Here is a 15,556-nt window from a genome sequence, read left to right as displayed (position 1 = left end):
ACTGGGAGGGAAGGGGTTAACTTTATTGGAGAGGGAGGGGTTAAGTGTGTCCCTAGGGGCGTGTTTCTTACTGTGATTGGATGTGGCTTTGTGTGTAACAGCACAGATCAACGGTCCTACATAACAGGACCGAGTGATCAGTGCTTTTACACAGGGGAGAGTGACAGGCGGCTTTGTTTACATTAGCCGCCTGCCTTTCTCCCTCTCCATCCGATGATCGCGAGTGACCGGCGGACATTAGGTCCGCCGGTCACACGCACCGGCTTCTTCGGGTACAAGCGGGGGCAGGAGCGCGCCTCCGGTGGCGCGTGCTCGCCCCCTATTCGCTCCCAGGCTAGTGACGTACCAGTACGTCACTTTGCCTGGGAGGGGCTGACCGCCGCCGTATATAGTCGGGCGGCGGTCGGCAAGTGGTTAATGAAGCTACCAGTTGAGGACCTGTGAGGCATCTATTTCTCAAACCGGAGACTCTAATGTACTTGTCCTCTTGCTTAGTTGTGCACCGGGGGCCTCCCACTTCTCTTTCTATTCTGGTTAGAGCCCGCTTGTGCTGTTCTCTGAAGGTAGTAGTACACACCGTTGTAGGAAATCTTCAGTGTCTTGGCACTTTCTCGCATGGAATCGCCTTCATTTTTCAGAACAAGAATAGACTGCCGAGTTTCAGAGGAAAGTTTTTTCTTTTTTCTGGCCATTTTAAGAGCATAATCAAACCCTCAAATGCTGATGCTCCAGATACTCTACTAGCTCAAAGGAATGCCTGTTGTATAGCTTCTCTATTCAACACAACAGTTTTCAGCTGTGCTAACACAATTGCACAAGGGTTTTGTAATCATCAATTAGCCACGATTAGCTAACCCAATGTACCATTAGAACACAGGACTGATGGTTGCTGGAAATGGGCCTCTGTACACCTATGTAGATATTCCATTAAAAATCAGCCGTTTCCAGCTAGAATAGTCATTTACCACATTAACAATGTCTAGACTGTATTTCTGATTAACCACTTGCCTTCTGTGCACTTAAACACCCTTCCCATCCAGGCCAATTTTCAGCTTTCAGCGCTCGCACACTTTGACTGACAATTGCGCGGTCATGCTACACTGTACCCATATGAAATTTTTACCATTTTTTTCACACAAATAGAGCTTTCTTTTGGTGGTATTTAATCATCTCTGGGTTTTTTATTTTTTACAAGAAAAAAGAAAAAAGACAGAAAATTTTGAAAAAAAAAAAAAGTTTTTCTTATTTTCTGCGAGTAAATTTTGAAAATAAATTTTTCTCCCTCACTGATGTGCGCTGATGTGGCGGCACTGATGGGCACTGATAGGCTGCACTGATGGGCACTGATGAGGTGGCACTTATGGGCACTGATGAGGAGGTACTAATATGCCGCACTGATGAGCACTGATAGGCGGCATCGATAGGTGGCATCGATAGGCGGCACTGATAGGCGGCACTGATAGGCGGCACTGATAGGCGGCACTGATAGGCGGCACTGATAGGCGGCACTGATGAGCACTGCGAGGCGGCACTGCTGGGCACTGAGAGGCGGCACTGCTGGGCACTGAGAGGTGGCACTGCTGGGCACTGAGAGGCGGCACTGATGGGCACTGATAGGCGGCACTGATGGGCACTGGCGGATGGCACTGATGGACACTGACGGGTGGCACTGATGAGCACTGATGGGCGGCACTGATGAGCACTGATGGGCAGCACCATCAGTGCCCACACTCAGTGCCCATAGTGCTGCCAGTCAGTGCTCATCAGTGCCTAGATGAGCAGGCACTGATGGGCACTGACTGGCAGCACTATGGGCACTGATTGTGGGCATTGATGGGGCACTGATGGCGGGCACTGATGGGGGGGGCAATGTGTGTATGTTTTTTTTACCTTTAGTAATCAGGGCACTGGTGATCAGTGCCCTGATTACATTGCTGTGTGTCCCCAGCGGCTGTCGGCTCCCCCTCCTTCCTCACACTGCAGTGTCTGTGTGAGGAAGGAGCGCCGGCGATGAGAGATGATCTCATATGTTTACATATGAGATCATCTCTCATTGGACGGCTTGATCACGTGGTGAATGGCCGCTGTGATTGGCCATTCACCACGATCTGTGATCGGCCGTGTCCAAGGGACACGGCCGACACAGATTCTCCCCGATGCGCGCTCGCGGGAGCGCGCGGGGAGAGTCTTTCTGGGAGGCCGTTTAAAAACGGCCTCCCGAAAATGTGAGTCCGCACTGCAGCCGTATATAGGCTGTAGCGCGGATGGCAGGTAGTTAATTTAATGTTCTCTTCATTGGGAAAAAAAAACAGTGCTGTTCTTTAAAAAATAAGGACATTTCTAAGTAGGGCTGAGCGATAGTCGATATGATATCGACTATCGTTCTGCTGGGGTAGGCGATATTCATATAGCCGAGGTCACGATATTTGCATAGGCAGGGGGAAGGGACTCGGAGGAGGACAGGAGGACTCACAGACTTCTGTGTTAGGCAGGGAGAAGTCGGGACACTTCAGTGGTGAGCATACTCTGACTCACTCGTGCACTGCAGCCCGCCCCACACGTTCAGTGAGTCTCACTCTCCGCCCTAGTTTTTTCAATGGCACATAAAGGGAGCCAATCACGCCGTGATTAGCTGCACAGCTAACCAATCACGCGTGCCTGCACACCTGATTGGTTCCGCTGTGCCGCTACTCACGGCGTGATTGGCTCCCTGAATGTGCCATTGAGAAAACTAGGGCGGAGAGTGAGACTCACTGAACGTGTGGGGCGGGCTGCAGTGCACGAGTGAGTAAGTGTATGCGGCTGTGCTGTGATCCTTTCCCGGCTCCTAGTCCACCGCTCCAGCCTCCTACTACCACCACTGTGAGAAAGACTGTCTGTCACTGAATAATCTGATCGATTTCACAGTCCACACTGTCACTGACTGTCACTGAGTAATTGATTTTACCATATTAACCCTGACCTGCCCAGTGCCCTGTATCTGCAATTAAAATTTACAAGGCTGCCTGCATGCTTCATGATTTCCATTCCCAGCATCCTTCCCAATCCCTACAGTGTCAGTAACATTAACCCTATGGTACAAGGCTGCAGTGTGCACTGAATCCCATTCCCTACAGTAACATATATTAACCCTGTATGGTCAGAAAGGATTGGTTTGCTGTGTTGCTGCTCACGGCGCTCACGGCGCTCACCGCTCAGTCAATATCGCAATATATATCGTTGAAAAAAAAATATTGCAATATATTTTTTTTCCAATATCGTGCAGGCCTAATTCTAAGTGACCCCAAACTTTTTAACGGTAGTGTGTATGTATATGTGTGTGTGTGCGTGTGTGTGTATGTGTGTATAACCTAAATATGACATATACAAACCCATAGGTTTTATTTTTTGAGAAATGCTGCTAAACTCTGCATAAGCTTTGAAGGGGTGATGTAGTTTTTATCAACTCTCGCAATATACCATATTTATCAGCGTATAACACGCACTTTTTCCTCCTAAATATGAAGGAAAAAGCAGCTGTGCGTGTTATACGCCGATATGAAAAAAAAAAAGTCCAGAAAGCAGCGCCGAGAAGTAGAAGGGGGCGGGCGGGGCCGAGGAGAAGGAAGGACGCACTGTCATTGGAAGTCCCGCCTCCGATGCCGATTTCTATCATAGGCGTGGGGACTTCCGATGACAGCGCGTGCGTCCTTCCTTCTCCTCGGCCCCGCCCGCCCCTTCTACCTTAGTGCTGCTTCCTGGACTTTTTTAAAAAGTGATCCTAATAGTGTCAATGGCGCTGGCGAGGCTGCAATTACTGTCACTGCGCTGGCGAGGCTGCAATTACTGTCACTGCGCTGGCGAGGCTGTAACTATGGGCCCTGCGCTGGTGAAGCTGCAACTATGGGCACTGCCCTGGCAAAGCTGCAATTATGGGTACTGCGCTGGCGAAGGCTGCATGTTTTGGGCACTGCGCTGGCGAGGCTACAATGATGGACACTGTGCTGATGAGGAGGCTGCATTCGTGGGCACTGGTGAGACTGCATTTGATTTAAAAAAAATGTTCTGAGTTCAAAGCTGTTTGTTTTCAATTTCAGCTTTTTTCCTGAAATTTCTCTCCTAAAATTTAGGTGCGTGTTATACAGCGGTGCGTGTTATACAGCGGTGCGTGTTATACACCGATAAATACGGTACTTTTTCATAGGAGAGGTTCCCTACTGCACCAAATAATTATTGGATATTGGTAAAATAACATACAGTAAGTTTGACGGTTAGTTGAATTGTTCACCGTTCTGAGTTTCTGATCATTTTCACACATTAAAAAGCTAATAAAATATAATAAACTGTTTATTAAAACCATGAAAGCATTGAAATTAAATAAGTATTGTGATCACACAAAGTAAATTGACACTATAGATACAGATTGTCAATCTTATGTCCCATTCAGGTATTCTTGTGTATAAAGCAAATAAGATCATTCAATCCTGCCAGGAAGCTTTTATACTGCGTTTATATCGGCAGAAGAACAAGCAGGGGTTCATCAAAGCCTTCACAGACAATCCAATAGCTTTCCGCACAGGATTCTGCCAGGTGGAGCGAGTTATGAGAAATCTGTTCTTGAAAAAGCTGTACCTATGGCCAAGGTGTGTATAAAAAGATGTTTTCTTGTCGATGTTATCTTGTCTGCCCTAAACTGCTAAGATGTACAGTTCTGTAAATGCACGTGAATTTGTCTGTTAAAAAAAAATACTATATTTTCTGGCGTATAAGACTACTTTTGAACCTCAAAAAAATCCCCCAAAAATGGGGGGTCGTCTTATACGCTGAGTATAATATCTCCAAGGTAACCTAAGTATAAGTATTACCGGTAGATGTAATCTCTCAAGACACTGGCTGTGTGGGAATCCTGTACCGGTATACCGTATGTACTGTAGCTTCGGCTACATACAGTGTACCGCGCTGAGCCAATCGGGGAGAGCGATGTATTCTATGCAAAGCCTGCTCGGATTGGCGGAGTAACATCAGCCCGCCTCTCTGACTCTGCCAATCCGAGCAGGCTTTGCATTCAATAATAGAATACATCACTCACTGTGATTGGCTCAGCACGGTACACTGTATGTAGCTGAAGCTACAGTACATACTGTATACCGGTACAGGATTCCCACACAGCCAGCGTCTTGAGATTACATCTACCGGTAATACTTATACTTAGGGTACCTTGGAGATATTATGAGAGATTACATGTTTTACAGTACTTTGGGTACCTTGGAGATCTATGAGAAATCTGATGTTTTTCAATGGTGTTGCCTTGCTTCGGAAGGGGGGTAGTGTTATACGGTGAGCATAGCCCAAAACCTATGTTTTAACTTGAAAATTAGGGGGGTCGTCTTATACGCTAGAAAATACGGTACTCTTGTGTTGTCAAGCTCCTACATTTGACATCTTGCACTGCCTATCTTCTGGATGAGGAATGGAACCTCTTATCAGACAGGAAAGGACCCCTAAGCTCTCATATTAGCTTTGTGCACTTTTCATTATTAAACACATGAGAAATTGATCTGAGAAGCATACCTTTTAATTATACTTACCAGATCAGTTTCCCTTGTGTTTAAATGTACTTGTGTTTCCATACATCTACACATATATAGGCCTGGTTCACACGGGTGTTCTTAAGTGTACACCCGTGTAAGGCCCATGTTTTCCCGCACAGGCAAGCAGTCCCATTCATGTCAGTTGGGTTGCAGTGGCTGCACAGACACGGCTCCCAATTTGACAGCTGCGCGGGTTCCTGAATGCACACTGTCTGCGTTCGGGGAACTGCACCCACACAGCAGTCTTTTTGGGAGAAGCCGCTGTGTCCGTGCAGCTGCTGCATCACAACTTGCATTTTTATGACTGTCTTCATTGGGATACATGGAACACCTGTGCATCCCCGTGCTGGCAAACACAGCCATCACACTGACGTACGCTTAGGTGTGCCCATGTGCATTTAAATTTATTTCATGCATATAAATGTAACTAATTGCATGTATGTCATTGCTAATGTGAATGAGGTCTCAAATCCTTTAAAGGACACTCGTCACTTTTGTCTTCGGATTCCTGAATATTGTCACACTTCCCCAGTTTTTATTTGAGTCCGTAGTTGGTAAGGTGAACCTCCCCATTGCTGTGTCCTGCAAGCCAGGGAATGCTCAGCAGACCTGGGGCTGTTAGAAGGAAGAAATCCCCTTTTTTTCAAACTCTCCAATGTCTGCATGTGTAAGGGAAGGCCATACATGATTTATTTATTTATTTGTTATGTTTACCGGCGGGTTGAATGGAAAAAAATGAGCCAATTGTGTGGATGGGGGAATCCTTCCTGCTATGTTACTGTATACTCCCTGTCAGCAGAATACCCTGCTGAACTGGCTGAATTGCAATTCATGTATGGCCAGCTTTACAGTTCACTTAAGTGGACTGAGGGCATGGCATTTCTTTTTTTTTTTTGTCCCCCCCTTTTCTGGTGACCTTTTTTGTTTTGATAAACATTCCTACCCCCTCTCCCACCCCTTCCCGTCCATCAGGAAGCTGGGTATCTCCTAGTAGATTTTCTAGCGAACATTTTCATTTAAGAATGTTCATTTGGGTTTGTAAGCGTTATTGTCGTGAAAAGAACATTCGGTTTTGAATACAGTGACAAGAAAATTCAAAGGATGGATCAAATTTCTAACATTGTGTTTGGCTTTTGTGCAGTAAAGTCAGTTTGCTCCAAAATCAAATGCTAAAAGCAAACAAAATTTTGAAATACTTAGAATGACATTAGTCGAACCATCAAATGTACTGAGATTTTTCGTACAAATTTTTTTTAAGAAAATCTACTAGTGTATACCCAGCTTTACTTCCCTGAACACATTCTCCTAAGGTGAATCTCTTCCTTGGCACCCTGGAGAGGAGTGATCACTGCTAGAGAGTGGAAGATAAGGGAACCCTCATTGTAAAATGGCTTTTGAAATTATGGTCTCTCCTCTTTTGGATCCAATATGGACAATGTTGGCCTTTTACCGTTTTGCTGTAGATATTATGGTGGGGCAGTAAGTGTCTGTGAACAAGTTTGTTGCTACAGATGAAACTGTTAGCTTGCTTACAAATTATAGTGCCTTCTCTTTGTGGAAGTGATTCGGGTAGCCATAAAGTCACCTGCTCACCTGGGGGGTGAAAGAATATGGTGGTTTATTCTGCTCTCATCCTATCAACTTAATAGTAGGATTTTCTGTTTTCATTGTTTTTAATAAAATATTTCACAAAAAACAAGAGGGAATACAAAAGATATGAAAAAGAATATGTATCTCCCACATATGTAAAATACATATAGAATGGGCTAAAGACCCAACATTTTTAAATACATATTGTGGAGGTCATAGAGGTTGGGTCCTGGACGGTTGTTACATTTCACCAATATTTGGGCTGTGGTCCCTTTAAGGGAAGTATGGGATCACAGGAAGGCAAGGGTTAAGCCCTCTCCCAGAGAGACCAGCTCTTAAAAAGACAGGAAGTAGTGAGTGTGGGAGAGTAGGAGCTGGACATACACCTGGGAGACTGAGCTGCTAAAAACAAGTGTGTTTGTGTGCTGCATGGTGGCTGGAGACAGGCGGCTGCTTGGGACTGCATACCCGGGGTAAAAGCCCCTGCCAAAAGCCGGTATCGTATTATAATTTACCATTTATGCTGGAGTTAAGTGGACTTTAAGCAATCTTACAGCCCAGCAGGAGGCTACACAAACGCAGGTGGCGGCCTTAAAGGAGGCAGTACAGCAGCTAGCTCAAGGACGAGAGCAAGTAGCTGTTGGCCCTGACAACCAAATAGCCGTGAGAGCCAGCCATGTGTTACAGAAACTGACTCCAAATGATGATGTAGAAGCCTTTCTGTTTACCTTTGAAAGAATAGTGGAGCGAGAGGGATGGCCCCGTGACCGATGGGCTGGCATCATCGCCCCCTTCCTTACCGGTGAAACGCAAAAGGCTTACTTTGATCTGCCGACGGAACACATCAAAGACTATGAGCGGCTGAAGGCTGAGATCCTGGCCCACCTAGGGGTGACTACAGCCATTAGGGCCCAAAGGGTGCACCGCTGGAGGTACCAACCTGACCGCCCACGAGGTCTCAGATACATGAACTGGTGCAGCTGGTCAAAAAATGGCTGCAGCCAGAAACGTTGTCTGGCCCGCAAATGCTGGAGCGGGTGGTGATGGACAGGTACCTGCGGTCCCTGCCGGATGACCTTCAACGCTGGGTAAGCCATGGAGACCCTGCAACAGTTGACCGGTTGGTGGAGTTAGTCGAAAGGTATACCGTGGTGGAGGATCTGCTCGGACCTGCCAAGCGACGGGAACCCACATCAAAGGCAGGAAGGCCAGCTGCAGCATCCAGGAGAGTAGCCCTACCAGACCCGGGAACCTGCACCCCTGCCTCAGTTTCGCCAGATCCACTGAGATCAGCCCCTGGCTACCGAATGGGAGACATACAATGTTGGGCGTTGTCGATCCTGGGGCCATACCCGGGCGCAGTGCCCGCTTCAGATGGAGCCCATGGAATGTGGAGTGGGCAGGAGAGTCTCCTTCTATGCCCAACTGGACTCCGGGAGTATGGTGACACTGGTCCACGCTAGAGTGATCGGGAGACTCGGCCCTGTGAGTAAGACTCTTCGGGTAGTATGTATCCATGGGGACACCAGGGAGTACCCCTTGGTACCTGTGACTGTTTCTTATGGCTGCCCCTCAGTGACACAGGAAGTAGGGGTGGTAAACAGCTTAATCCATGATATCATAGTGGGGTGGTATTGTCCACTATTCCTTGAACTATGGAACCAGGTGCAGAGTGGACTACCTGGACGGCCAAGAGAACTAGAGACAGTGGGGCCTGAAGGGCTAAAGTCTCAGGGGTCCGGCCCAGAACTGCCCACAACACACCCTGTTAGCTTTGAAACACCTAGGGGTGGTATTGGTATACTAGAGAATGTTGATATGATTGATGACGTTCATGTTTCAGGTCTCAAGCCCGAGTTGACCCCTGAGGGGGGGGAAGACTCTCTGTTACAGGTCATGTTGGGGGAAGATGAGGAGGAACTCTCCCCACTGCAGATTCCCCTTGGGGAGGCTGACAGGGAGGTTTCCCCCCAGACCAGTGCACCCAGACCTGGACATATCCAAGGGGGCATTTAGCTCCGCCCAGTTACAGGATCCCTCTTTAGTCAATGCCCGAGAACAGATTTCAGTGGTGAATGGAGTCCCACAAATACCAGGGGCAGAACAAAAGTTTCCGCACTTTGCGTTCATTGGGGATTTGCTCTATCGAGTGACAGAAAGCCAAGGGGAAATTATTGAACAGTTGCTGGTTCCCCAGTCGTATCGGCGAAGGCTCCTCGATTTAGCTCACAATGATGCGTTAGGCGGACACTTGGGGGCGGAGAAAACAGAGGCCAGAATAACTGACCGGTTTTACTGGCTAGGCGTGAAGGCGGAGGTAAAGAGGTACTGTGCTTCCTGCCCCACGTGTCAGTTAACAGCCCCAGTGTCACACTATAGGAAACCCCTTAGTTCCCTTGCCTATGATTGAGGTGCCGTTTGAGCGGATTGCTATGGACCTGGTGGGGCCTTTAGTAAAATCCACGAGGGGACACCAATGTATATTAGTAGTATTAGACTACGCAACCAGGTATCCGGAGGCAGTCCCATTACGGAAAACAACCTCTAAGGCTATTGCCCAAAAGTTGTTTCATATGTTTTCACGCACTGGGCTGCCCAAAGAGATCCTGACGGATCAGGGCACCACGTTTATGTCAAAAGTGATGGCGGACCTCTGAAAACTTTTCCAGATCAAACAGTTGCTAACGTCCGTCTATCACCCGCAGACAGATGGCCTTGTTGAGAGGTTTAATAAGACCTTAAAATCCATGCTAAAAAGAGTGGTCCAGAGGGATGGCAAAGATTGGGACATGTTGCTCCCGGCCTTGTTATTTGCCATCCGGCAGACCTCCACGGGTTTTTCGCCCTTTGAACTAATGTATGGGCGAAGACCCCGCGGATTGCTGGATATGGTGAAGGAAACGTGGGAAAGTGAGTCCTCACCACACAAAACTGTGGTGGAGCATATTTCCCAAATGAGAGAGAGGGTGGCAAAAGTAATGCCGTTGGTAAGGGAACACCTCCAAAAGGCACAGGATGCCCAGAGGAGGGTGTATAACCGGTCCGCCAGGATAAGACAGTTCCAGGTAGGAGACCGGGTAGCGGTGTTAATACCCACAGTAGAAAGAAAATTCTTGGCCAGGTGGCAGGGTCCATTTGAGGTGGTGGAAAAAGTTTGTGATGTGAATTACAGGGTACATCAAACTGGGAAGAGGAAACCCTACCAAATCTACCACGTGAATTTGCTAAAACCCTGGAGAGACCGAGATCAGATATCCGCTGTGGTAGGGGTCACTGTAGAGCAGTGTTTTTCAACTCCGGTCCTCAGGGCACACTAACAGGCCAGGTTTGCAACATAACTGAAATACATCACAGGTGATATAATTTGCTGCTCGGTGATTGCAGTATTCTAGTCTGCATCTCCCCAAGGTAATACTTAAAATCTGGCCTGTTAGTGTGCCCTGAGGACCGGAGTTGAAAAACACTGCTGTAGAGGACCCTGCAGGAGTTGAGCTAGTGCATGTTGCTGCCACTCTGACTAAGTCCCAAAGCCAACAAGTGTGAGAATTCCTGCAGAGAAATAAAGAGAAGTTTTCAGGATTGCCAGGTTTAACCAACATAATTGAGCATGACATTGTTACAGAGCCCAATGTAAAAATCCGCTTAAAGCCCTATCGCATCCCAGAAGCATATAGGAAAGCAGTGTCTGAAGAGGTAAAAAGAATGTTGGAACTTACCATCATTGCAAGAATTGCAGAGTGAATGGTCAAGTCCTATCGTTCTGGTACCAAAACCCAACGGCACTCTGCGATTTTGCAATAACTTCAGAAAACTTAATGAAGTCTCAAAATTTGACGCATATCCGATGCCCCGGATAGACGAATTGATTGAAAGGTTGGGTCCCGCCCGGTATATTACCACACTAGACCTCACAAAAGGGTATTGGCAGATTCCCCTCACCAAGGCTGCCAGGGAAAAAACAGCTTTTTCCACTCCAGAAGGCCACTGGCAATATAAAAGAATGCCATTTGGTTTACACTCCGCCCCAGCCACGTTTCAAAGGTCTATGGACACAACATTACGGCCCCATGGAAGATACGCTTCGGTATATCTGGATGACATCGTCATTTTCAGCACTGATTGGGAGTCCCATCTATCTCGGGTCCAGGCTGTCCTAGACTCTTTGAAAAGAGCAGGGTTTACTGTAAATCCAGAGAAGTCAGCTGTTGGGATGGAGGAAGTGAAATACCTGGGGTACATTGTGGGTAGGGGACTGGTAAAGCCTCAGATGAATAAAGTAGAAGCCATCCAGAACTGGCCCCACCCCCTAACAAAAAAACAGGTCAGGGCCTTTCTGGGCATAGTCGGTTACTATCAAAGGTTCGTCCCCAACTTTGCGGCCCCATTGACGGACTTAACAAAAGGGAGGAAGTCTGTGATGATAACGTGGAATGCAGAGGCCGAGGAATCTTTTCAGAAGCTTAAAACAGCATTGTGTGAGCATCCAGTGCTAGTAGTGCCACATTTTTCCAGGGAGTTTGTAGTACAGACGGATGCCTTGAATGCTGGACTGGGTGCTGTCTTCTCGCATGTGGTCAATGGGGAAGAGCACCCCATAGTTTTTCTCAGTAGGAAATTGACAGCGGCAGAGAGAAACTATGCTGGGGTGGAGCTGGAGTGTCTCTCCATCAAGTGGGCACTAGACTCTCTGCGCTACTTCCTGCTGGGTAGGAAGTTTCGCCTGGTGTCCGACCATGCCCCGTTGACCTGGATGCGACAAAACAAGCAGACCAATGCCAGGGTGACGAGGTGGTTCCTGTCCCTCCTGGAATTTAACTTTATGGTAGAACATCGGCCCGGGAGACAGCATCAGAATGCCGATGCGCTCTCCCGAGTCCATTGTATAGTGTCTAATGGTGCCTCCAACACCTCCGGGTTGAGGCAGAGGGGGGGGGGGGGGATATGTGGAGGTCATAGAGGTTGGGTCCTGGATGGGTGTTACATTTCACCAATATTTGGGCTGTGGTCCCTTTAAGGGAAGTACAAAAAATTGGGGGGTTCCCCTAGTTTGGGACTTTTTAGGCACAAGGACTATAGAAAATTAATGTTCAAATAATTTATTAAGTACTGATATACAAAAAGATTAAAACCAGCAAGCAGCAATCAATAACAAGGTGTACAACCATATCTGTTCCAGAACCCAAAACCCAACATGTTTCGAAGATAAAATTCTTCTTCTTCAGGGGTGGTTCTTTAACAATGCTCTGTCAACATAAGAAACATGATCATAAAATCATGCAGGTAATAATATGAACATTTACATTTTAACAGCAATAAATAATGTATGTACATTGAAATCTTCATACAAATAGGTATTTTACAGCAGTATGGTTTGTTGGAGCACTTACAGGGTTGACCTTGATACAAGGTCAACCCTGTAAGTGCTCCAACAAACCATACTGCTATATACTAGATGCCTTGCTTCTAAAATGAGTGTTTCATGACCGCGCAATTGTTTTCAAAATGTAACTGTGCTGAAAGCTGAAAATTGCCCAGTAGGCAAGCGGTTAAAGGTAGAATTTAGTTACAAGCAATATGTTTTTCTCACTAGTTTTCAGTGGGCTCTGTTAGATTACAGCGTGGGAATGTTATTATTTAGCAGTAAAGTAAAACATTTTTAGCCTTTGCAAACACATCCCTCTTTAGTACCCTAAATGAACAGGATTTCTGATTATTATTTATTAAATAGTTCAAATAAACAGTCCTGTCAGCACATAGACATTGTTTTACCAGGTGGAGGATATGCAGTATGTGTGAATGTTTTTCACTTGGTTATTATGCTGGTAAATGATGTAAAGTGTTAAAAACTTCACCTTGCTAGCATGCTGTAAACATGCAGTAAAAGCATTGTTCAGTAGAATTGTTTAGGGTGTGTATTCCTGTTCTGAAACCTTATAATTGCTATTGAATTCTGCACAGCAAGACGTTTGATAGAAGTACCAGTGCCAAAGAAATGCCAGCAATCTTTTATGCCTAATATATTAACGCAAAAAGCAATGTGCAAAGTGCAGCCGCAGCAACCAATCAGAGTTCAGTAAATGTCATTGGAATCTTACATTATCAACCTGCTTGTTATAGGTCAAAGACTAAAACTATTGAATTTATGAAGTCAGCATGACATGAAGGCAAATAGCATTTTTAAAATGAGATGTCATACCAGAGCTACGTATGACGTACAGCCGCCTTATCCTTTTTGTTTTATTTGTGTTCAACTTTCTGCTGCTGAGTTTCTGATGTGAATGTACATGACACCTTTTAGCAGATAAACTTGAATCTCAAAAAATATTTGATGTGATGTATGACACTGTTCTAAATAAAGATTATATAAAAAAAAAAAAAAATTAGATGTCATCAATGGCATGTGTCTATCAGGAAAAGTTACCTTAAAGACTAATTTTAAGGTTTTGTGTTACTTTAACCACTTCTGGACCAGAAGGTTTTACCCCAGTGATGGTGAACCTTGGCACCCAAGATGTTTGGGAACTACATTACCCATGATGCTCAACTACACTGCAGAGTGCATGAGCATCATGGGAAATGTAGTTCCAAAACATCTTGGGTGCCAAGGTTCGCCATCACTGTTTTACCCCCTTAATGACCAGGCCATTTTTTGCGATACGACACTGTGTTACTTTAACTGACAATTGCGCAGTACCCAAATAAAATGGATGTCCTTTTTTTCCCCACAAATAGAGCTTTATTTTGGTAGTATTTGATCCCCTGTGCAGTTTTTATTTTTTGAGCTATAAACAAAAAAAGAGCGACAATTTTAAAAAAAAAATGTTATTTTACTTTCTGCTATAAAACACAGAAAATAAAAAAATTAAAAAAAATCTATTTTTTCATCAATTTAGGCCAATATGTATTCTGCTACATATTTGTGGTAAAAAAAAATCCCAATAAGCGTATATTGATTGGTTTGCGCAAATGATATTGAATCTACAAACGATGCAAAATTTTTATGGAATTTTTATTTTATTTTTTAGACATTGCGGCGGACAAATCAGACATCTAACTGACACTTTTGACACATTTGGGGACCAGTGACACCAATTCAGTGATCACTGCACTAATAACACTGGCAGGGAAGGGGCTAATATCAGGTGATCAAAGGGTTAAATGTGTCCCTAGGGGGTTCTTACTAACTGTGGACGGGTTGCACTGACGTACAGGTACGTTGTTTCTCGCAATAGCCCCACTTTGCCTCAGTATATATGTGACGGCCGGTCGGCAAGTGGTTAAAAAGCTTGGCCAAAACAAACTGTTCCATTGCTAAGATGTGGCAGCTGTTAGCACTGTATAAACTGAAAGCTGGGTGGATGACGTCACAATCTGCAGAATCTTAGAAAGCCTTGTATTCATCCATAAAAATGCAGGGCTTCCTGTGAATAGCTGAGGAGCACTTATCCCGATTTGACTCTTGATGGGCTATCCCCATACTGCTGGCAGAACACAGCACTGTATACTGTGTGTAGCTGATGTACCCTTTATACAGTGCTGATAGCAACCACATTTCTTGGCAATGGAAATAGTTTGCTTTGGCCACGTTGACCTCAATGAACTGTTTAAGGTAACGCAAAACCTGGAGTTAGACTTTAATGCCTAAAAATGTATCCTTTAAGAGGAACTGCAGTCTGCTCACCTAATTTGTAATAAAAACATATTTGCCATTCTGAAGCTCCCTCCAACCACTTTGAATATTATTTTTATTATATATTATATATTGTGATTCTGTACTTGTCAAATATGTTGCAGAAACCTCCCTCCACTAAGTCTGGCTGCAGCCACTTTAACTGTGGGCAGCTGAAGCTGTTGCTTGTTCACTTTCTGAATGTACACACTCGCACACTCACACCACTGCTTGCCTGAACATTTCTCCTCTCTTAATGAATGGATCTCTGCAGTCTCCTGTTATTTCCACCCTCACCCAGCCCCCATCCAGCTCTTCAGCTCTCTTTGGCTCTCCTATGACTCACCCCTCTTCCCTTGCTGGCAAACTCTCTCGAGAGTGAGAGAGAGCTGTGCATGATGTCAATAGCCTAGGCTAATTACTACACAAGAAAGAGGAAGTGGGCTGTATAAGTTATTTACTGGAAGAAAAAAAATGTTTTACTCTGCAAAGTTAAAACAAGAAGAAGAAGATTTAATTGATGGAAAGATGACAAAGACTGAAGATCTGCTTTAAAGTGGTTCTAAGGTTAGAAGGTTTTTTTTTATCTTAATGCATTCTATTCTAATTCTATTCTATTCTATAAATAAGAGACTTTAGTATCACTTTAAAGTTGGTATGCCCTCATCATTAACACCTGGTCCAATTTTAAAGAGCAGGTGGTCACGTTTGGGTGCCAGTTTTACAG

General features: G+C 45.4%; 1 protein-coding gene across 1 annotated transcript in view; it reads left to right on the top strand.

Annotated features, from left to right (window-relative positions):
- Positions 1-15,556, top strand: part of ERCC4 (ERCC excision repair 4, endonuclease catalytic subunit) — a 127,297-nt gene that overhangs the window by 27,186 nt on the left and 84,555 nt on the right. The window contains exon 3 of the mRNA XM_082262483.1: positions 4,427-4,622. Within this exon, the coding sequence (XP_082118609.1) occupies positions 4,427-4,622 (196 nt within the window). The remainder of the gene's footprint in view (positions 1-4,426; positions 4,623-15,556) is intronic.

The sequence above is a fragment of the Pelophylax lessonae genome (genome assembly GCF_965119305.1).
Source record: "Pelophylax lessonae genome assembly, chromosome: 6".
NCBI lineage: Eukaryota > Metazoa > Chordata > Amphibia > Anura > Ranidae > Pelophylax > Pelophylax lessonae.
The sequence above is the reverse complement of the archived record's forward strand: the minus strand, read 5'-3'. Positions and strand labels throughout refer to the sequence as shown.